This window comes from Medicago sativa, chromosome 3, assembly GCF_051527215.1.
Source record: "Medicago sativa cultivar Bolivia chromosome 3, Bolivia_mono, whole genome shotgun sequence".
Taxonomy (NCBI): Eukaryota; Viridiplantae; Streptophyta; class Magnoliopsida; order Fabales; family Fabaceae; genus Medicago; species Medicago sativa.
In genome coordinates, this window is record NC_140751.1 from 51,906,209 (window position 1) to 51,930,948 (window position 24,740).

General features: G+C 31.6%; 1 protein-coding gene and 1 long non-coding RNA gene across 2 annotated transcripts; both read left to right on the top strand.

Moving 5' to 3' along the window:
- Positions 1-4,062: 4,062 nt before the first annotated feature.
- On the top strand, positions 4,063-7,034 carry LOC146938163 (uncharacterized). Its single transcript, XR_015033354.1, has 3 exons — positions 4,063-4,313; positions 6,470-6,598; positions 6,894-7,034. It is a non-coding gene; the product is annotated as an uncharacterized LOC146938163 (long non-coding RNA).
- A 12,232-nt stretch (positions 7,035-19,266) lies between these two features.
- LOC146938164 (cell division cycle 20.1, cofactor of APC complex-like) lies at positions 19,267-23,294 on the top strand. Its single transcript, XM_085752175.1, has 4 exons — positions 19,267-19,735; positions 19,909-20,196; positions 20,550-20,819; positions 20,928-23,294. The coding sequence occupies exons 1-4, from the start codon at positions 19,643-19,645 to the stop codon at positions 21,636-21,638; spliced, it is 1,362 nt and encodes a 453-aa protein (XP_085608301.1). The 5' UTR covers positions 19,267-19,642; the 3' UTR covers positions 21,639-23,294.
- The last annotated feature ends 1,446 nt before the right edge of the window (positions 23,295-24,740 follow it).

Sequence of the window (24,740 nt, forward strand, 5' to 3'; positions counted from 1 at the left end):
AGTTGTTCCTTTTAGATACCTACAGATTTTCTTAACATATGTTAAGTTGGATTCTCTAGGATCTAAATGAAATCTTGCACACAGACAAACACTTAACAAAATATATGGCCTTGAAGCTGCTAAATAATCATACATTTGTACAAATTCTGATCTACCTTGTTGCTGGACTCTTCTTTGCTCATGTTGCAGTTTGGATGCATTAGTGTAGCCATTAGTTTGCAATCTTCAAGTTTAAACATGTTTAGAAGTTCCCTTGTATATTTAGATTGATGAACATAGACTTCATGTTTCCATTGATTGATTTGAATACCAAGAAAGAATTTTAATTTCCGCATCATACTCATCTCAAACTTAGCCTACATGGTTTTTGAAAACTCTTTGCAAATAGCAGCATTGGTAGATCCAAAAATGATATCATCAACATATATTTGGACAATCAAGGTATCTTTCTTTAGTGTCTTTCTAAAAATAGTAGCGTCAACTTATCCTCTTTGAAACCCTTTTTCAAGTAGGAAGTTACTCAGTCTTGCATACCAAGCTCTAGAAGCTTGTTTCAGACCATAACGGTCCGTTTGGTGCGCATGATAAGAAGACAGGATATGATAACACTATCATATCCTGATTGAATCTGTTGTTTGGTGCACCAACAGAAAATGATAATTTAAACCTATTTTTAATCCCATCCTATTAAGCCTTTGTAATTCTTATCCAAAAGCGTGTTTTCAGTTTCCTCCAAAACCCTTCTTCGACTCTCACCTTCTGCAACAAACGCTAATTTTACTTAATTGATTTTTTCCTCCGTGTTTCTTCTTTCCCACCCTCTGCTTTTTGTGCTTGGATTATGTTCAAAACCAAATCAATATTGTTGCTACTGCCCTCTCGTTATTTATTTATTTATTTGTTTTTTAATTTATGTTACTCTAGATGTTAGTAGTTCATTCTAAATTACTACTAATTATTGTGTTCCTTCAATCTCTTCTCACGATTGCTACCATGGTGAATGAATTTTCAAGGATAATTGCTACTATGCGGCTGGTATTTGGAGAAGAAGATAATTCAAACCCCTAATTTTTATTTTTTATTTTTTTGGTACAAAAAACCTCTAATTTTAATATTATTATAAAATATTAAAATTTATTTTTTTAAAAAAAAAATCTAAAGATAATTTTATCACTTTTTTTAGAGAAATTTTATCACTTAAATATAATATTTATCATATCATGTAAATATCAAGTGTGCACCAAACACATGATAGGATTAAATAATGCTATCACCTTTTTTATCATGTGTTAACCAAACATAGGATATGATAAATGTTTATCCTATCACTATCATATCCTATCATTATCCAGCTCTTTATCATATCATATCTCTATCATATCATGCGCACCAAACAGACCCTAAAGTGACTTCTTAAGCTTGAAAACATAACCTGGGTGTTTTAGATCTTCACACCCATGAAGTTGCTTCAGATAAACTTCTTCAGAAATGACATCATTTAGAAAGGCACTCTTAACATCCATTTGATATAGGATGATACCATGATTGACAACATAGGACAAAATTAATCTTATTGCAAAGGTTTCTGTATAGTCAATACCCTTATGTTGATTATACCCTTGAGCTACAACTCAGGCCTTATTTCTGACAACCTCGCCTTGCTCATTGAGTTTGTTTCTGAAGACCCACTTTGTTCCAATGATGTTCTTCCGAGGGGATTTGCAACTAAATCCTAGACATCATTTCTTTGGAACTGATTCAGTTCTTCTTGCATGGCTACAATCCATCCATCATCTATCAATGAATTGTGTTGGTCTTCTCGACGATTTCCTTTTCAAAGCGTTAAACACAACATGGACAAAATCTGATGTTGCAGATTCTGACTCAGAGTCTAAATGTAGCGGAATATATAACACAAAGATAAAAGGTAAAGAGTCAAAGAGAGAGAAAAGACAGACACATAACAATTTATAATGGTTCCTCCTACAATACAAGAGTAGTCCAGTCCACTTGCACTTCGGAGGGATTTCACTATAATCACTATCGATTACATTTTTCTCATGGACACACCAAGATACTTCTCAATGTTCAAGCACAATTTCAAGAGACTTCCATGCTCTAGAAATCTACCTAAAGACTTTTTTGCTCAAGCACACTTGCAAGAGACTTCCCTTGCTTAAGCACAACTACTTAAGACTTTACCTTGCTCAATCACAACTGACTGAGACTCCCTAGGTGCTCAAGGTTTCACCAAGAGAATTATATGCTTAAGCTCGCAAGAGAGATACTTTCTAAAATGATTGCCCCGACTTTGAACAAGTTAATTTGTTCTTACACTATATCTAACAAGTTAGTGTAAACTGAACAAATGAACAGACTCACTCCTTAGGATTTCTAAGATATAAACTTGAAAATAAATCCCCAGTGTTTTGTGTTATTTGATTTAACAGAGTTTTGGCATAGAAAAATAGCAGAGTCTTGTTGCTTCTTCTTTAGGTCTTCAACTCCTTTTATAGGAAGTGATTTGCGAGACTTTGGAGAAGAGTTCCAACACAAACAGATTCATTGAGAAGCTTCATCACGAATGTTGGCCCTTTTCCTGATATGGATAGTTCGTTGGAAAGTCCTTTGAATTTCCTTTACTGAAAGAAGAATTATTTGTTGCTTTCTTCGTTCCTGATGTCCTTTGTCTGGTTTCACACGTAGACGGAAGAAGACAAAAGAACTTCTCTATCATATACTATGATAGTGATAGCTCACAGAATAAGACAAAAGCTTGCGTGGATTCTGGGTCCCTCAGATCCAAGTAGCCTATCAGATTTTGTGTCTGATGTCCTTCGCAAAATCTATGGAAATCACTCCCCAGATTTTGTGAGACATCCTTCTTCTCAAAACATTGACTTTTGGTTGACCTTCTAGTAGATATTCCACCATAGTCTTCTAAGCTTCCCACTCCCTTTCTGATGCTCTTCATATGTTCCTTCTTCATGATAAGTAGATCATGCACACTTGAACATATGTTAGTATACCAATTGTTCTTCAATACTTTGTTATCATCAAACCCAAGAGAACTTGTATGAAATATTCTTGTTCTAACAATGAGGAATAGTAGGAGTTAGTCATGTTTATATACATGTGTAACACATTTACTTTTATGCCCTTCACAAACAAAAGTTTCCTTGGACATGCTTAATGGATACTACAGTCTGTTAAGAATTAAGCAGGATATAACAATATATATATAGGTCTTTACCCCCCTGTAATATAGGTCATTTTCGGTTTTTTCCCCCTATAAATTTTTTTTATTTACCCCCTTAAATTTTTTTTTTTTGATTTACCCCCCTAGTAGGCCAAACAAAAACCAATTTTATTTTATTTTTTCAAGAAATTTTCGTTTTTGTTGGGCCTATTAGGGGGTATATCAAAACAATTTTTTTTACAGGGGGTAAATAAAAAAAATTACAGGGGAGAAAACCGTAAATGACCTATATTACAGGGGGTAAAGACCTATTAACTCATATATATATATATATAACAAGGAAAAAGAATATGAAGGACCATCGATTAAGAAATTTGTAAAATTTAAGAATTATCCTACTATAAAATTAAAATGTTGTGAAAATTTAAGAACTATCCTACAATAAAATTAAAATGTGCTTGTTTAATTATTATAATTATATTGTTGTTGTAAAGAGAATAGAATACTGTGTTCAAAACTGAATAACAAAAAAAATTATGAGATATTTTATTCTATTCAATGTGATATAAATTGTTTCTTATTTTATTTATAATTTATAGCATAATAAAAAACAATCACTAAAAAAAGCATAATATTAATAATAAAAAATATAAGTAGTAAATGTTTTCTAAAAGTGATAGAAAAACTTTAAAATATTCAATAGACTTTGACCAAATAATTTTTTTTATTATTTTAAAATGATATTTTGTCTTTTTTAATCAATGTTATTGGAAATGATGAAAATAACCTTCTCCCTCAATTTCCTCTATAGCGTATACAATTTCTACCACCTTTCTTTCACTGACAATTGAAGCATCTTTGTAATTGTCTAAAAGTAACAAAGAGAAAATAAATAACCTAACTTCAATCTCTTTATAAGTCATTTGATAAGTCCACAGTGACTCAGAGTCTAGAGTTTCACGATCAAATCTTGGATGAAATGAAGAATGCGGATTCCAGCATATCAACTATTCCAGAATCAGAGAATGAAGAAGAAAGCCTCCAAGTCTCATTCAAAGGGGAAGAACAAAACACCCATTCTTCAAAGTCTCCTTTGAAAAGAAAAAGAAGAAGGGTAATTGAACTTAATTACTTTATTTCCTGTCTCATCAATTTCTCTCTTCATTTTGTATGTTAAATTTTTCTCTTGAAACTATTTCTTTTCTAACAAAACACAGTGACTCATAATTTGGATTGACACACTCAGATCTTGCTGAAATTGTAGAATAGTCTTCAAACATCTCAACTTTAATTGAAAAAAAAAATGAAATTTTGCCTTAGCAATAATGCCATCATTCTTATTAGGCATGTCAAATTTTATCCATGTAATTTTTATCCTTTTAATTTTATGAAGGATCTCAACAGGAAAGGTGATACAAAGTCATATTTTTAATAAATCTTTGATAGATAAAGGCTTGGATCAATATCTAACTGCCCATATTTTGATGTCACTCAATTCAACTTATACATGCCAAGCTTGGATTAAATCAACAAGTTTTAATCAAGCAATTGGGCTTATGTGTTTAATGATCTCCACCAAGGAATAATATTCAAGAGAATATGAGTAGGATTCTTCGGTGGAACAATTATTGTCTAGAATTTACTTACTTTTTGGTCAAACTCCTGATTACCAAGGCCACTTTCCTTTGAGAACCAGCTAGTTAATATCAAAAAAAAAAAAAATCAACAAGTTTTAATGATTTGATAAAAATTATTATACAATCAATTAGATAAAAGGAATTTTAGACTCATAATAACTTAATTGAGGTGGTGTATTTTTTTTTCAAGTTACAATAAATTTTATATCAGGATCAATCATTTGTAAGATTTAGGGTGTGATCAAATATTCAGCTCCTAGAATGAATCTTCAATCATACATGCATATTGAAAACCATCACCATCCTTAAAGGGTTGTATTTAGTACCAATTGGAAGGCCAATACTAAGATTGGATCAAAATGGAGAGATACCTTCGAGTATATATATATTTTGATTGTGAAACAATTTGAATGTGCATTAAGCTACTCCTTTAAGACATAACTTTTAGCCTATCGTATGATGCTACAATATGTATTTAGTAAACAAATACATGCCTAGTTGTTTGTTATTTGGATTAAAGTCTCCATACTTTTATATTGTATACACTCCCTATAAGACCAACCAAGTAACTAAACTTAAAGATAACTCTATCTTAGAAAAATCATTATCTACATATTTCTCGAAATTGATGATATATTAAATTTTGAACACCATGGATATTTCAACACAATTAGAAAATATGGAAGTAGGGGAAAGAACATTCAACAAAGTAGAGTCCAATCAATATAAACTATTCCTAGATCTATATCCTAACAATAAATAGCAACAATGACATAGAAACCAATTCCATAACATCAATGCTAACCTCTAGCATGTGAACATTAAGATAACCCTTAAAATATTTCACTAACCACAAAGTCATGTGAATCAACATTGAAATCCTCTTAGACATATTTCTTATGACTTTTCTCTATATTGTTGCTTGTATATATCTTTATTTTTAGGAACCCTAGTTTCAATGTTTATTCTTTATATTTATTATTTAGCATGTTTTAGTTTTAATATTGTTAGTCTACTTTGTAATATTTATGGATTTCAACACTTGTTACTGATAATAAATGTAATTCAAAAAATATGTTAACAAATTACTTTCATATATTGAAGTTGAATTCTTAATCAAATAATTCCATTGTTAGCTTCAACAATATTTGCTCTTGAATATACAACTTCAATTTTATTAAAATCAAAATCCTTGATGTCAATATTTTTCGGATTGGCGTAGCCAATACATCTTTGGTCATTAGGTTGAGATCAAACCATTATGATTTTGGTGTAGATTTTAATTTTTTATAAAAATAAAAAAATACCGTACTTGAAATTTTCTTTGTATGATCTCATCAATGATCAAGAATGTATGTACTAACTACGTCGATGCATCAAAATTTGACTACAAGAAATAATGGTCCTAAACAACCAATGATCTTTTTTTCCATTATGACTAGGTTCCACAAGGTAAGGTAAGTTATTTTCAACTCAAAAAATATAAATTTCATGTTAATTACAAGATCTTTTTTTTTGACAAAATGTTAATTACAAGATCTTCTATAGGTAAAATAAACATTAATTGTATATTTTCACCAAGATATAAGTTCCCATCTTGATCACATTTTTATTACTTATATTAATGTTACAGGGAAGAAAGAGAGGAAGACCATCGAAGCAATCTAATCAACGTTCTAAGAAACAAAATGATCCCAGACCTGCATGGATTGGAAGATGGATCCAAAGAACTAAAATAAGGAAAAATGGAAGGAAAGATATTGTAAGATAATTTATTATCTTCATTATTTCTTCTACTTTCTAGTTTCTTGTGCTGGGATTTTATTTAATTTTAAATAAATGATACATGTTGCACAATTTCGTATTTTTCAATTGCAACTTAGGCGAAAGTTTTCTGAATGTAAAATAAGATAATGATCAAGTGCATCTTATTTTTTTATTTTTTTTTATTTTTTTATTTATTTAGAATTCTGATTCCTATTCAATTTCATTGATATCTTACAATTGAAATAATGTGATAAATGTATAACAATGACTACAAAATCGATGTTTTGTAGTTCTATATTCATAGGGATATACCTAGACTTACTTGCCGATCTGAGAAAGAAGTTGAAAGATTTGAGAAGGATGGAACTCGCCTTGGCAAGAAAGTCTGTTGAAAAGGAAATGAGATACCCAAAGTATTTTACTAGAAGACAAGGGTTAGTATCTTTAAAGTTTTGTGTTTTTATTAGAAATTTATTTCATATGATATGTTACTAAGGAAAATAGATTATATACTGGATAAATTATGATAATTTTAAAATATCACTAGAGTTTTATCATGTATCTCCTGTGGGGTAGAATTTTTGTGACCTTTGTCAAAGTCATACCATGTTCACCATCTAAGTGTTTTGCTTAGTAATTTCCCCCTTTTAAGCTTGGCGTAGCTTCGCCTAATCCGGAAAGGATATTTCACATCATTAAGGTTTCAAGTCTAGGTTACTTCATAACTCTTATTGACCTACTTTTATTTTCATTCTTAATTTTTCAAATTATGTGCCATTAGACTTAGACAAGTTTCAAGGGACACAATCCGATTATGGGTATGTGGACAAACTATAACTAAGGTCTCCCAAAGAGAATAAAGAAATGATTCTCTTTGTTGCATGTGGATAGGTTCTGAGATAGGTTCTTCTAAACAACATATGATTGTTAATGACTTCAAGTTACCAAAATCAATTGATTCTATATTGGAAAAATTGGGGATTGAAGAAAGTTCGTGCCCATATTAAAGGTTAATGTGCAAAATTCATTAGTAACTATTTGAGGTAAACAAGAAAGGTTATATAGTTTTATAAGTAAGACATGCCACAATTTCAAGTATCTGATGATTAGGCGAAGAGAGAATCAATGAGTGTACATTACTAATCCTTTTGAACAAATTCTTTAAAGATTATAGAACTTTTAGATGATCTTGATTCGAAACAACGATTCTTGCATGTTCTATCAAATCCAACTTCTGCTCAATGACTTGATGATTATTATTGGATGGAAGATAACCCTCAAAATGGAGTGATTTTAGATTTGGAGCATATATCTAAAGTTTTAAATGTTTGCAATCAACAAAGTCATATCTAATAGCTAGACTAGAAAGTTTATCACCAGATATACAAAGAATTTTGTCATCTCTGATTAATTTGAAATTGTCAATGAATAAAGTAATATACATCTTACATTTTAAGAAAGGCTTAGCACAACCATTGTCATCATCTAAAGTAATTATAACATTTCTTAGACGACATCTTACTAACTCTAGAAGGTCTATAGTTTCTAGAAGCTTCACTATTCATCGAGATCGAGCTCTACCGAATGAAAGGTCAAGACAATTTAAAGAATGAAGGGAAAATATTGATTGAAAAAGTAGCATATTATTTTCCTTGTTATGAAGGTAGGTGCAAACTTTGAATTTTTCCACGTTATGTGATACATCAAAATTGAATCAACTTGCTCAAATTTTTTGGGGAAATACATCCTTCGTGATCAACTTCAATATTACACTAGGCACTAGAGTCTTCACGGTGTTGCAAAACCTTACTCACGAACTTCTTGACAAAATTTGTTCTTTGAAAATGTACATGACTCTTGTTCAAAGTAGAAAGATATTTCTAAAGGTCCTTCCATCTTTTGGATAAGATACAAGTTTGAACAACTTCTTTTGCAATATGAAAATCTAAGATTTGTATAATAATGGAATCAACCATGGTACTAATTATGTCCACTTCTATTTCATTATGTATTACTCTTTTCTTATAAGGCTATTTCATTATGCATTATGAAGAAAGATCCTAAGACGAAAACAGTAATGCACAATGAAATAGAAGTGGACATAATTAGTACCATGCCTAATTCCATTATTATACAAATCTTAGACTTTCATATTACAAAAGAAGCTGTTCGAACTTGTATCTTATCCATAAGATGGAGGGACCTATGTGCAGGGTATTTCTTCAATCCCCAACTTTCCCAATATAGAACCAATTGGTTTTGGTAAATTGAAGTAACTAACAATCATACGTTGTTCAGAAGAACCTATCTCAGATGAGCAGTGAGCTATTTACTTCAGGACTCTCCACATGCAACAAAAAGAATCGTTTCTTTCTTTTCTTCGTATATCCATTTTCTGACCGACCAAAAGTTCATGTTATCACCTTCCTAAGGTTATTATAGGATGAGAGGTTATATTTGACCAATTCAAAGTTAGGGTAAATTTGATCAATTCGATAGTAATGCTAAACTTGCACAAATTTTCTACTCTTATTTTCTTACTGTTATAACTAAAAAAGACTAATTCCATAACCTTTATCATTTTAGACCCATATCGGGTGCTTGTATAAATTCATAGATAAGGTCTTTGATGATAGGTTAGAAACGAGCATAATCTATCTCATATGTCAAAACGCAAACTGCTTTATTAAAGGTACGTAGGCAACTAGTAGATGATGAGGTGATGGTAAATGAAATCTATGATCTATATAAAATGTTTTTTTAGGGAATGATCTATATAAAATGTTGAAGAATGTGTGTGTGTGTGTGTGTGTGTTAATTTTCATTATTGAATTTAAATAAATGCATGACTCCGGTATATTTTGTATGGTAATTATTATATGTTTGGGATTTTTGGCTTTGATGCACCATTGTAGAACTTGGACTCAAGGTTACCTTTTCTCAATTATTGTCTGCCTTTTATAAATATAATATTACTCAGGAGATTAACATTAAAAGGGGTCTTAGATGACAAGGAGATTCATCTCTCTTTTCTTGCTAATATTTGCCACTGACGTTTCCTTAAATAGTGATATCTTGAAAAGTATCTAAAATCTCATCTAAAGAGCAGTCTTCTAATAATTCTATTAGTTAATCAATATTAAGTGAAAATATCATCATATTTGAGTTAATATTTCTTCTTTCTAAATTCTATTTAGTAACAATTAATTAAAAACATGCTTAGTACTTAACAAATGTTTTGTTTACCATTCGGTCCAAGTGAGTAAATAATACACATCTTAACATTCCACTTACTTGAATTGATACTTAAAAAATTGAATTGTTTTCTCAATTTTAATTGCATATTTATAGCATAAATATTGCTTAAGTTTTATTTTCCTAATTTTCCTATAAACAATGAAATAAATCATTTATAATAATTTTTAAAATGGGTGTTTGTGGTGCAGGTTCATCATCAAAATGTAGGTTGATGCTTTGAATGTTGAGAATTTTATATCTGCTGAACCAATATTTATAGTTTTGGACTTAAATGTTGATTAACCTTTGAGTCATTAGAATTTTGTCAGTACTGAAACAATATTTATTTTGTTGAACTTAAATAGTATTTTGATTGAAATATTTTTGTCTTATTATTCAATACTTATGAATGTCAAATTATCATGGTTCTTATGACTCAATTCTCTTTATAGGCTACATATTTATCCAAAGGTAATAACACATTAGTTTCTAACAATAGTGTCATGATGAAAAGTGTTAGCATGCTTAAAACTCTATTGGGAAATGTGATGGAGAATATGTAGATGCTACTAAGGACAAAAATCAGCAAAACAGCGTTGCACACTGTAACACCCTAATTTTTAATATTAATATGTTAGTATTATTATTAGACAATATTAGTATTATTATTGGATAATATTAGTATTATCATTAGTAGTAGTATTGATTGTTTGATATTATTAATTAAATTATTCGTGGTTATAAATCTTATATATAATAAGAAAGTAGAGGAGAGTTAACGAGTTGGTTCAAGAATTAATGGAAGAAAATAATTTCAAGGAATAAAATAGCGTTTTTAGTGAGAATAAGAAAGTATAGTGCAAACAGAGGTGCACTAGTAAAACTTGATGGAAAAGGGGTGTAAGTAGTAAGTTGTGTAGCATTTTAGTAGCTTAGACAGAGGGAGGTTGATGGTCGGATTAGGCATGTGTACTAAATTGTTTACCTAGTAATAAAATGATAAGTAGAGTATCGTATCCACAGGGATTGTCATTTCGTCCAAACAATTCGTGTTACTTATTTTTAAGTTTGACGATATAATAAAAGAGTAAGGGTTAGAAGTTTGCAATTTTTATCTATTTGCAACAAAGCAAGTTTACCTGTTTTGGTTTCAGAAAAGTAATCAGTGGTTAGGATTCTTCGAATCCTCCTATTTATATTGTTGGATATTAAATAACAGTAAATGTCGTCGTTTATTTATCTTAAGTAGATTATACAAGTGATGAGACCGTTGGGACGTGACCAACCTAATAGGTTGGAAGATGCACCTGTTGATCACACGGAGATCCTTACATGTGGGGTTTATACTTCTCAGTTAACGAGGTTTATCCCTACGATGTTTGGATGCACCTATTGGTCACATTCTGATCCTTACGTGTGGGGTCTTACCACCTCAAAGGTAATTGAAAACATAGACTTTATGTTGTCTTTCCACCATTTCTCAAGGCAATGAAGGCCAAGGTTCCTTAGGTATATTCATCTATGAATCTTAGGACACTCATAACACACTCTCTCTCAGTAGTTCTACAAACGGGCAGCCCTATCAACGTCTACCTTACCAAAGATCGAAGAGAATGGTTCTATTAGGTTCACTCCACGGAGTCGCTTGTTTCCTAAATCACTAACTAGTTACCTCCTAGGTTCAGCATATTTTACTCAGTATTAGTAATGTCACCTCTTAAGTACTTACTACTAGGGTCAACTCTCTTTCGGTATCTTTCACTAATTACTAACTAATTACTTCCTAGACAGATAGATATTAATATACGAGCTATAAATATAAAGATATAAGCAGCAAGATTGTAATATCAATATTAGGCCATGTCACAACCTAAGTATCTTTTTTTTTGTGGTGGCCGGGGTTTGAACCCCGGACCTTGCATATATTATGCACTGTCCATATCAACCGAGCTAAGCTCACGAGGACAACCTAAGTATCTAATCTAGAGTTACGATCCTTTGAAATAAATAATTCCTAATAAAACTAAATAGCGAACAGAAAATAAATAAAATAAAACGACATTATATTAAATGAATATCCAACAAAAATAAATAGAGGTTCATCTTAGAACTCTAACCTAAAAAAAATTAGTTAGACATGGTAACTAAAAACAAAGTATTAAAGATAAAAACATACCGTAGAAAATCAAGGAGAAGATAGAAACTCCTCCGAAGCTCTAGAATTGCCTTCCATTTGAACAAGAAATTCTGAATGAGGAAAGCTGGTATTGATAGTGAGAGTTTCTAACTAGGTTTGGGCTAAAATTGTGGGCTTTACCCACAAGAAAGCATAAAATTACGCCTGCGCCCCTCGCACTTCAGATGCTCAGGGCGCATGAGTGTGCACCTAAATCCATGCTCTGGGTTCATTTTAATGTGCTCTAGGAGCATGGAAAGTTTTTGCCATGCTCTAGGCGCATGCCATGTGCTCTAGGCGCATGGTGTGCCTTCTTGGGCCCAGTTTCTCTGATTTTCCATCGTTTTAGGTCTTCGTCTTCAAATAACTTGCCTCGGAACTTGGCAACAAAATTCCTTCCACTGTAAAGTGTCATGAGGCCTCTTGAATCTTCATTCAAGTTCTTCCCAAAGTTTTCACAAATCTTTGGATGTTCTTGAAATTATAGGTAATCGTTCTAATACTCCTCCTTTTTGCTGCTAAAACCTACTGAAATTGACTGAAAAATATGCTAAGAATAACGTCAGATGACATGTCATTAGAGGTATAAACAACAAAGTTGTGTTGTTACGGAAAGAATAGTAACCAGAATAGGGTTGCAAATAGCAGGTCTGTTTAAGAATTATGAGAGAAAATAAATAGAGAAGAACATTATAGAATTAGGGTTACAAATTTAATTTTGAGAGGAGCAAAGGAAAAACTAGTGTTTCGGAGGAAAGGAGGTATGAAGAGAAAGCTAGGGAGATATGAAACCGTCGAATTCATCGTTGCTGCTAAATATCAAGGTCAGGGGTAGAAACTATTCATCTTGGGATTAATTTTGTTGTGGGGAGAAGAGGGTTCTTGAACCCTAATCTTGTTGTGTCTTTTTATTCTCAATTTTAGGGTTATTATGAACCCTATGATGTTGTGTTGTTATCATAGAAATTTATGGAGTAAATTGATGTTGATTGGTGTTGGTGAGAGGTGTTGATGTGTATAGGTTGTGAGAGGAAGTTTGGTGAGATAATTGGTTATGGTTTGAATAACGAATTAACCGTGTGAGGAGTTGTTGTTAATGGGTAAATTGTATAAAAATTGGTGTTAAAATGTCAGAGTAACCTTAGTATGGTGTTTCTGGACGGGTGTTGGTGTGCACAGGTTATGATTGAGAATAGGTTATGAGTAAAAAATTAATTGGTGTGGTGGTGATTCCTATTTGTTAATGATGAATTAATATTTAAAAATTAGTTGTTAATCAGTAATCTGTGTGAAAATGGTATCTCATATGTTATCATGACCTTAGAATTTTATTCCTAGGCGATTTGATATCAAACTCAAATGCAAAATGTTAAAAATGATAATTTGATACATGTGTCATTATTTAATTCATATTAATTATTATTGAAGGATAGAATATAGTCTATAGAGCTATTTTTTCTCAATCATTGTTTATAAAGAACATATGTGACATAGTTCCTGACGAAACTAAATATTTAATATTAAAAGTATTTCTTGAAGAATGAATTTGTAAATAAAAGAAATTATACCCGAGCATCCTTGTAGTATTGCTCTAAGTAATATTCCCACCATTTATATTTATGGTACCATTGCATAAGGTGTGATCTTTATTGATCATCGTTTACGATGATTTGATGTGGAGTTCCTGAAGAACCACATGTTTAAAACATGATAGCAATTTATAAGATCAATTGATCTTCCTATCTATCTAGAAAAAAAAATATGAAGATTTGATGTTGAGTTCTTGAAGAACTACACATTTAGACAATGATAAAAATATATAGAAATATAAAATCTATTTGATCTTTGTATTAATTTGAAGACGAAACTAGTCAAATATTCTCCTGAATTAACAAAATTGAGAAATCATACTATTTATTTTATATAATCAATTTTATGGTTATGATAATTAATTAAATAGAGACTATCATATTACCCATACCCCTCTATAAGTGGATGATCCATCCCTCTTCAATCTCAATTAAGGATGGACCAAATCCTTACGTCAAGGTCACAAAATTATGTTAGTATGAAATTAATATTTGATCAAACATTTATTTTATTTCATTATTTGTCAAAGAATTTTTATTAATGAGGTAACATTTTAAAATTTTATATTATTATTTGTTTCCTTTTAAAATCTTGCAAGATTGTTTATTTATTCTATGAGTAAATATCTGATTTTGATTTTCTTCTTTCCTATTTCATAAGATTATTAGAAGGCTTGAGTTACAAGACAAGCATAAATCTTTCTCTAATAATAGTTCTTTATAATATCTTTTTATGAGTTAATTTTCATTTATTTCCTTTTATTTCTTCAAATCTTGTAAAGATTATTATCTCGTAAATATTACATGTGAGAAATGTATATTTTCTTATGAAATAAATTTATTTGATCATGATCTTATTTATAAGGTTTAAATGTGTAATTGGTCCCTGCACTTTCAACAGATTTTGGCATTGGTCCCTGCACTTTTTTTTGTTTGACATTGGTCCTTGCACTTTGTAAAAATATTGGCATTGGTCCCTGCACTTTTTTTTGTTTGGCATTGGTCCCTGCACTTTGTAAAAATATTGGTATTGGTCCCTGCACTTTGGACAAATATTGGTATTGGTGCCACGTGGCATGAAATGATTGGGATCAATACCAAAATTTTTACAAAGTGCAGGGACCAATACCAATATTTTTACAAAGTGCAGGGACCAATGTCAAACAAAAAAAAGTGCAGGGACCAATGACAATATTTTTACAAAGTGCAGGGACCAATGCCAAACAAAAAAAAGTGCAGGGACCAATGCCAAAATCTGTTGAAAGTGCAAGGACCAATTACACATTTAAACCTATTTATAATATACACTTTGAAGATGTTAAACTTTGGAAAGATATTGTATTGATAATTTGTGTTACCCAAATACTATCTTGAAAGAAAAAACAATGTATGATATATGTAAATTTAGTAAAAAAAAATGTATAATATATAAAGGCTTACTTGTTCGAGGAAGTACGTGTCAAAGATAAATCAAGTTCTAGAATATTCATTATATAGTTTCATTTGGATAGATTTTATTTTTTATCATTATTGATTCAAATGGATTAGAATAAATGAAACATATATTATTGTAAATCAGAAGTTTACAAATGATGTTTCAAATGATAATTCTTGATTGTATTAAATCTGAAGGATTGCTCAAATAGTGATTTTATTGATCAATAGTGATATAGTTCCCGAAGATCTATAAAATTATTTAAGACTCCTGAAGAGTTGATGTATTGTTACATGAAGAAACAAAATTACAAATTGAGATTGCATTATATTCCTCTAAGTCTCATAATTTTTTTATTGAATTTTAAGATATTCATCTAAATGGATATCATATTGAAACCAAAGGGGAGTTGTTAAATATATATAGATTATGAGATATAACTGTCGTGGAAAAAATATTTTTCTCTCTGATATGTAATACACTTATATTAGTGCAATGCAAGAACATATTACTGTAAACCAGAAGTTTACATATTATATTAAATTGGTTAAAATATGGTATTGGTCCCTGCAAAATGGGTCAGTTTTGGTTTTAGTCCCTGCAAATTTTTTTTATAGTTTTTGGTCCCTGCAAAAATATGCCAGTTTTGGTTTTAGTCCTTACAATTTTTTTTTTATAGTTTTTGGTCCCTGCAAAAATAGGTCAGTTTTGGTTTTAGTCCCTGCAATTTTTTTTTTATAGTTTTTGGTCCCTGCAAAAAATTTTGTTTTTGGAAATAGTCCCTGACCCCAATTATGTGATGATTTGTCACTTTTGTTCATATGTGGCATATGTGTTTACTTAATAAAAAGAATATTATTTTTTTATAATTTATATAACAATAATTATTTTTTAATTAAAAAATAATAATAAAACAGATACAATAATTATTTTTTAATTTATAAAAGTGACAAATCATCACATAACTGGGGTCAGGGACTATTTCCAAAAACAAAATTTTTTGCAGGGACCAAAAACTATAAAAAAAATTTGCAGGGACTAAAACCAAAACTGACCTATTTTTGCAGGGACCAAAAACTATAAAAAAAATTTGCAGGAACTAAAACCAAAACTGACCCATTTTGCAGGGACCAATACCATATTTTAGCCTATTAAATTTATAGTTGGCAAGACCGGTTGGGTTATCTCGGATCTATTGTGATGCGGAAACTAGTTGAAAAAAAATGGATATATATTGAAGTGTTGGAAGTTTCTTCAATCTAGTAACTTTTGTATGTTACTAGTTCCCAAAGAAAGTTGACAATTTGATAGAACTTATATAAGGTTATAATGTAAATCAATACATCGATCATATGGATCGCTTAGATATGACTTTATTGATGCATCAACTATATGATCAAATGTATGTTTGTTGTCAACTCACAACTAGAAGTTTGTGAGATTGTTTACTCAAACTAAGTTGATTAAGAGTTTATTTTCTAAATTTTTAAGAAAATATTTTATAAGTACCAATTATCAGTTCCAATTTATATTGAACAACTTGTAACATATACTCATAAAATGGACTTGAAGATCTGTTCTTTAGACTTCTAAAGTTAATTGTATGATTGATACTTATGACACCATACCTTCAAAACTTTACTTTGAGAATCACCAATCATGTACGGTGACATTTTTATTTTGAATAAGCAAAAATGATATATATTAATACTGACACACAATCTCTTCAGCACAAGGTGTACCAAAGAGACCATGAAAAATATACAAAGTCAGATCCTGAATACAGATACAAATCAGTCGATACCCAAACAAACAAGCGGGCTCTACCACCACATATGAGTCCCAAAAACAAAACGGACTTTTTTAGCTTGAAGCCACCATAAAGAATGCGACTTAACTTTTTCTAATAATTGTAACATAGTATTTTCTTTTTGCTTAAATAACCTGCTATTATGCACAGTAACTAAATCAACTGAAGAAATGACCATCGTGATTTTAGACCACCTGTGTAGTAAATGAACTGCTGAAAATTATTTGAAATCACCTGAGTATCCACACCATCAAAACCGATCCATGACCGCACTAGCTACCACAAAGTACCAAATGTGCTACACGAGAGGAACAAATGTTGGACGTCCTCCTCGTGACCACACCCAGCCACATTTACGGTGAGATATTTATTCGCACCAAACCAACAAGATATTATATGTAAGTCCTCCCCTCAATTTATAAATTATTATAGGTTGACAATCTAATATTTTCATTCTAAGTGAATTTTTGAATGTGTTGTGTATATTACAATTGCTTCAATGTAATACACTACGATAAATATTGGAAGAATATTGAGAAAATATATTTGATATGAATATCCATCTATTATAAATCGTATTGAGTCAACTTGTTTACAACCCAGTAGGCTGATTATCAATTGATTAATTGGTTTTCCAGATATTAGGGGGAGAGGATAAGCGGCTACAAATATAAACCAGAAGTTCAATTGAAGCATTTAAAAGGAAATATTATTGTCTCATATTGATCCTCAAGATCTAACTCATTTGCAAAGTTAGGCAAATAAAATAGTCGCTGCTAATGTTCCAAACGACATAGATGTCCCTGTCGGATTATTGCAAATGAGTCCCAACCGCGCATGAAGCGTGGTAGACAAATCGGTTCCACATATAAAACTCCTAAAACAAGAAAGGGGCTAAAAGGAAAAATAACCCAAATGAGGATGTGTAAACTCTAAAAGGGTTGTTTGACATAATTGATTCTTAAGTTTCAAGAGAATTGATCATGTACCTAAAATTTATGAAAAAGAAAGAGATATCGATAAATTATGTCATGAATGGAATGAGGTGGAACCAAAATGAAAGTCAATATTGACGATGTTTTTGCTTATAACATAACGCTATATGTGGCGAGTGAGAATGAGGGTCATGGATAAAAATCTATTAAAGATTATATGAAATCAAACTTGCTTTGTAAAGCCGAACTTTTTGGACTTGTAGTCCGCACACTTGAAGATGTGAAATCAATTAGATATATATGATTTTTTCGCGTGGAAGAGAATTACATTGATAAAATGCATACATATAAAGTTTGATATGTTCACCGGAAGTGAGATGATATATGTCTATCATTTACGTTTATGAGACATATTCACTTAAAGTGAATTCAAGAATTTTTTCTTGCTTTATTAAGTTTAGTAACATATGAAACATGTGCTGCAATGTATTTGCATGACTCACGTGATAGCGATGAGTATATGAAACTTGTGATATATTAAAGAAATGACATCATATGAATTTTAAAAATTTGAAAATGAATTTGTTATAATCAATTTTATGATGATGATATAAACATTATATTATAACTCCTGAAGAGATTCTAAATTATGTTGATTATAGAGAAGTTTGAAATGAATTATGTTGGATGCAAAATATTTGCTAGAAATTGCAAATTTATTATTTAAATAACATTTTATGCATAAAAAAATTTATATAGCAAACATATTTGATATGAACAAATCTAGTTGATTGTGTACTAGAATGATCACACGTCCTCAAGAAAGTGATGAACAACTTTAATTGGTCCTGAAATATCATACCTTAGTTCAAAGGAGGCCATTAATGTATCTTGTTAATTATATGAATTGTGGTATTTTCTTTTTGTCAATATTAGTAAATACAGATATCGGACAAAGTCAAGCATACATTTTGTATCTTAGAGAAACAACATAATCAAGGAATTGGATAAGGTTCTTTCAACAACTCAATATGAAGATAATATTTCAAGCACTGCTAATTTGGAGAAGGGTGTGAAGATAAATCAGATCTTTCTTCAAAGTCACCGCCAAGTAAAACTTTTAAGTAACTAGTGTAAAATATTATTTGACTTTCTTCATCTCATATATGATTGTCTTTATGAGATGGAGACATAAATGTATTATGCACTCTTTTTTCCTTAACCAATGTTTTATCCAATTGAGTTTTCATGGTAAGGTTTTCAAATATTGTAAAAAAATATTAAATGTCACTTTTTTGACAAATTATATAATTTTGTTAGATTTTTGTTTTTGATAAAATATTATAAAACATTATTTGAGTTGTTAATTTTAATTGCTCAAATTAAAAACATTAATCCAACCCATGGGCTTATAAATCAACTAGACTAGATGAGTCTTACTTCTAGTTCTATATATAGCCGTTGGCGCTTCCGAAGAAATCAACTTCGCTCTCAAACTGAAACCCTAATTGATACAATTCCTCTTCTATATATAATCTCTCCCTCTTTTCTCTTATCACTAAAATCTCTCTCAATCTCTCTCTCTCTCTCTCTCTCTCTCTCTCAGCAATCAAACCCTAATTCATAAAATTCCTCTGCTACAAGCACGCTATCACAATAACTGATCACGTTTCGTGTTCTGCAGGGTTTCGTGTTTTGATTCTTTCGATTTGTTTGATTTTCAATTTGTTTGATTCTATTGTTTTTTAGGGTTTTGTGTTTTGATTCGTTCAATTTGTCTAACTCTTCAATTTTGCAGGAATTTAATTTGTTATTCTATTTGTTTTTTATTATATTTTGTTTCTTTTCTCTCTAACAATGGCTTCAGGTTCTTTGAGTTCTTCCGCCATCAAAACTCAAACACGTTTTCCTCTTCAGGAACACTTACGGAGAAAGACTTCAAATGAAAATGTAAGAAATTTTTTCATTATTAGGGTTTCAAACTTTCAATGTAATTCTGTTTTGAAAAAGAATGAATTTTGAAACTATGTCATGATAACTAACTAGGTACTTTATTGTGAGAATTTCTTTATAAAAATTAAGTAGTTTATTAATTATTTGATGTTTGATTTGTTTGTGACCAGTTGGATAGATTCATACCAAATAGATCAGCCATGGATTTCGATTATGCGCACTACATGGTGACTGAAGGGGCTAAAGCTAAAGGTAAGGAAAACCCACAAGTGTGCTCTCCTTCCAGAGAAGCTTACAGGAAGCTACTTGCAGAAGCTTTAAACATGAACAGGACCAGAATTCTAGCTTTCAAGAACAAGCCACCTACGCCGCCAGTTGATTTCTTCTCTCATGAGATCATTACTTCATCAACTCTTCGACAAGATAAAACCATCAAGCCCCGGCGAATTATTCCTCAGGTGTGTGTGTATTTCTTAATGATATATATTCATATTTCATATATTTTATCATTATCGATTTGGTTGCATGAACTCTAGTTTAAATGAACTCTAGTTTAAACGGCAAAAGTCCGATTTTAAAATTTTGTACTTGATTAGTTTTTGAAAATCAAGTGGGTCTGAGTTGTTTTCGTAATCGTTTGTATGGTGTGTGTAATCACAATAGTTTGCAATCTTGTGCTAATTGATTTATTGGTTATCTGATTTGAGAATTTTGAACTTCGGTTTTCTTAATTCTTATCTGAAAGTGTTGTATGGTGTAAACCAAAATATTTTGCTATTTTGTGCTAATTGACTGATATGATGTTTTTCAGACTTCTGAGAGGATATTGGATGCTCCAGACATTGTGGATGACTATTACCTCAATTTACTGGATTGGGGAAGCGCCACTGTTCTTGCAATTGGATTAGGAAACACATTGTATTTGTGGGATGCATCAAACGGTTCCACTTCAGAACTTGTTACCGTTGATGATGAAGATGGCCCTATCACATCTGTAAGTTGGGCTCCTGATGGCCGTCATATTGGCATTGGCTTGAACAACTCTGAAGTGCAGCTATGGGATACAGCTTCAGATAGACAGGTTTTATACTTATCTGGTTTACCCTTCAATCGATACATTATTATGAGCTATTCAGTATCCATTTCCTACTACTAGTTTTCTAATATTATTCATGTTATGTTTCTGCAGTTGAGAACTTTGAAAGGTGGGCATAGGCAGCGAGTAGGGTCTTTGGCATGGAATAACCACATACTCACAACCGGAGGGATGGATGGTAGAATTATCAATAATGATGTAAGAATTAGAGCACACATTGTTGAAACATACAGAGGGCATGACCGAGAAGTTTGCGGATTGAAATGGTCGGCTTCTGGTCTACAATTGGCCAGTGGAGGGAATGATAATCAACTTTACATCTGGGATAGAAGTACTTCAACAAGGTGGCTTCACAGGCTTGAAGATCATACATCTGCAGTAAAAGCTCTTGCTTGGTGTCCTTTCCAAGGGAATTTACTAGCTACTGGCGGAGGCAGTGGCGATGAAACCATCAAGTTTTGGAATACCCACACAGGTGCATGCTTGAACTCAGTTGACACTGGGTCTCAGGTATGTTCCCTGTTGTGGAACAAGAATGAGAGGGAGCTACTCAGCTCTCATGGTTTTACACAGAATCAGATAACACTTTGGAAATATCCTTCAATGGTGAAGATGGCAGAACTCAATGGTCACACTTCAAGAGTTCTTCATATGGCGCAGAGCCCAGATGGTTGGACAGTGGCAACAGCTGCAGCGGATGAAACCTTGAGGTTTTGGAATGCTTTTGGCACTCCCGAAGTAGCAACAAAAGCTGCACCAAAAGCAAGAGTTGAGCCATTTTCACATTTGAGCCGCATTCGATAAGCAGTAACATTCGAAGCAGTTTAAAAAGGCAAGCTTTTTTCTGGTTAAATACTCTTCACTCCACTGTAAAAAGGAATGATCTGATGTATATCAAAACTTACTGCATCCCTCTCACTTTAAGGCTTCCAAATGACAAGTTAATTTGGCACGGAGAAAGATGGCGCGTATTCAGTCAGGTCCGCATATCATATGCTTACTCACAATAAATTCTTGCTTTAACCAGTTCCTCTTATCAAGGAAAATTATGGAAAAACATTTGGAAGGTTCCCGTCCCCAACAAAGTTCGAAACTTCTTGCGGAGATTGTCTAAAGAAAATTCTGCCAACCCGTGGAAACTTGAAGAGGTGAGGAATAATTCTAGATGAGGTGTTAGGACCTAGTATGAGAGGGTGTTTTAAGTAATTGGTAGGTATTAGTTAGGTTTAAGTAGATTATTAGTAAGTGGCTCATTAGGGTTTAATACTAGAATGCTCTCTTTATTTGTATATAAAGGGGAATTGTTAGGAGTTTAGGGTTAAATACTAGATACTTGGTGTGAGGGTATTGGTTGGGGAAGTGGCAGATATGGAGGGAGAGGCTAGGCAATTAAGAATTAGGTGGAAAAGGAGCCTGTCAGAGGAGGAACTTAGTGACAAAGTGCAGAGATTAACTTTGAGAGAAGAGGTCGAGGACAAATGGGAATGGTCTCGAAATTCATATTCGGTAAAAGAAGCGTATGCTTCGATAGTGGATTGTGTATCTATAATTGTTGAAGGTGAACTTGCAAATGTTTGGAGTCATTTAATTCTGTTAAAAGTTTCAGTGCTAATGTGGAGGATGTTACAAAATCGGATTCCGACAAAAGATAACTTGGCCAGAAGAGGTGTTTTGAACGGAGCTGATATTTCTTGTTCATTTGGTTGTGGAAAAGAAGAAAATGTCTCACATGTTTTTTTCGAATGTCACATAGCACCAGAGTTGTGGCAAGAGGTTCTAAAATGGATAAATTTTTCTACCACTTTGCATAATACAGTAAGTATGAATTTTCATCAGTTTGAAGGTTTGATAGGAGCCGGAAGTGTACAAGAAGAAAGGTTCAGAGTTATTTGGTTTGCTAGCCTATGGGTAATTTGGAAAGGGCGAAATGAAAAAACTTTCAGGAACAAAAACGGGTCGGCTGAACGTGGCTAGAAAATATAAAACTGTAGTCATGGAAATGGTTAACTAGCAAGTTGCCTGGGTTTAATTACTCTCTCAACCAATGGATTTTAAATCCACTGAGTTGCTTAGGAGTAATTAGCTACAGGTAGATTGTGAGAGTTGTTAACAATTTGGAGAGGGGATAGTCATACAGGAACAAATTTATATCAATTTTGGACGCAGTGTTGTTTGTTTTTCGTGGTTTTGCAGTTCCGGTTCTGCGTCATTAGGCAATGGCTGGGATCAATAGTATCTGCTCAATAGTTTACTTGTCTAGTGTATCTCATTATTCTTTTCTTTTTGTTACTTTTAGTTTCAATTAGTAGAGGAGTTATTGTTCCATTTCCTTTCTTTTACTCCCATAGTTTGTTGGTTCTGGGAGCAATATTTGTATTGGGGTAGGCTTTTAAATCCACCAATGTAAATGGATATGCACTCAAAGTTGTATAAAAATATTCATGATCATCTAATTTATCTTATTGTTGTGTGGCTTATATAATTTTTTAAATCTCTCACTCAATAGATAAATGAGTTTGTTCTATTACTAGTCTAAGAGTGAATACCAATTTGAGTTGAATACCAAACCGAACTCAGTGTTGAAGGCCACTGACAAACCTGATGCCATTCTTAAATTACTATTGGTGTCGGCGTGTATGTATCGTGTCCAATATTCATGTTTGTGTCAATATACTTCATACAGAAATGGATTATCTCCCTTTTATGGCTTTTAAGATATAGTGACATCAATGCTATCATCTTGCTTAGATAAAGATCATTCAACTATTTCAGGTACCTTTTTAGTCTACAACATACAGGAATGGATTATCTCAGAGATGACCTAGGCCAATGTATCTTTGATTATGCTGCGTGGCTTGGAAAATGCTCTGTACTTAAAAGACTTGAAGTTGAGTTGAGGAATTTCACATGGTTTGCTAGATTTGGTCTAGAATTATATGGGATCCTTAATTTTTTTTTGGTTTCATCCTTTGATCATTGCCAGTGTCTTAAGGAAGAATGTTGCTCGTATTTCTTTTCTTAGATTTTTGGTTTTCGTTTGGGGCCCTAACTTTTGATCATAAGGAAAAAAAATGTAAATTGTTGTTCGGTAAAAAAATATGATATGATTTTAAGGTTCCAAATTTTAAAGTTCCTTTAAAAATCTCAAATTACCCAAACTGTTGTCGATAACGAAGATAATACACGCACATATATTACAGGATTTTTAATATGTTTTGATCTTTATAAATATAGTCAATTTTGTTTTTAATCCTCGTAGTATTTATAAAAAATTTCAGTACACACTTTCAATCCCTGTTAAATTAAAAATTGTTTAACCATGATTAAAGTTTTAAATTTTTGAATGGTTTTTGACATACTTGTTTAAAACATCATAAAAAGTTCCACCCCAAAATTATCTCAAAAATTGATTTTTAGCTCTAAATTTGTATTAGTTTTATCTTAAAATTCTGGTGTTTAAAGAAATTCATATTTAATTTATTACATGTTAAAAAAATTTAATTTTTTATAAAAGGGTTTCTTATGATGTTCTCAAGATGTCCGTAAAAAACCTCTTCAAAAAAAAAAAAAAGATGTCTTTAAAAAATCATTTCAAAATTTAAAAGTTTAAGCATAACTAAACAAATATTAATATAAGAGAGACTAAAACTACATCCTATTTTTTTTTTTATAGAGATCAAATCCTGTCACTTTTTTTATGCAGACTAAAAACGAAATTCGTTATTTAGCCCTATATCATATACAATCATCAAGTAAACTACATTGAGTGGGAGGAGAATGCTCCCCCTTTTGTGAAAGTGTAAGGAGAAGTAAATTATTTATAGGGACTAAAGAAACAAAATATGTTTATGTACACAAAAATTAAAACTGAGTATAAGGAGAATGCTATTCCTTTATGAAAGTAAT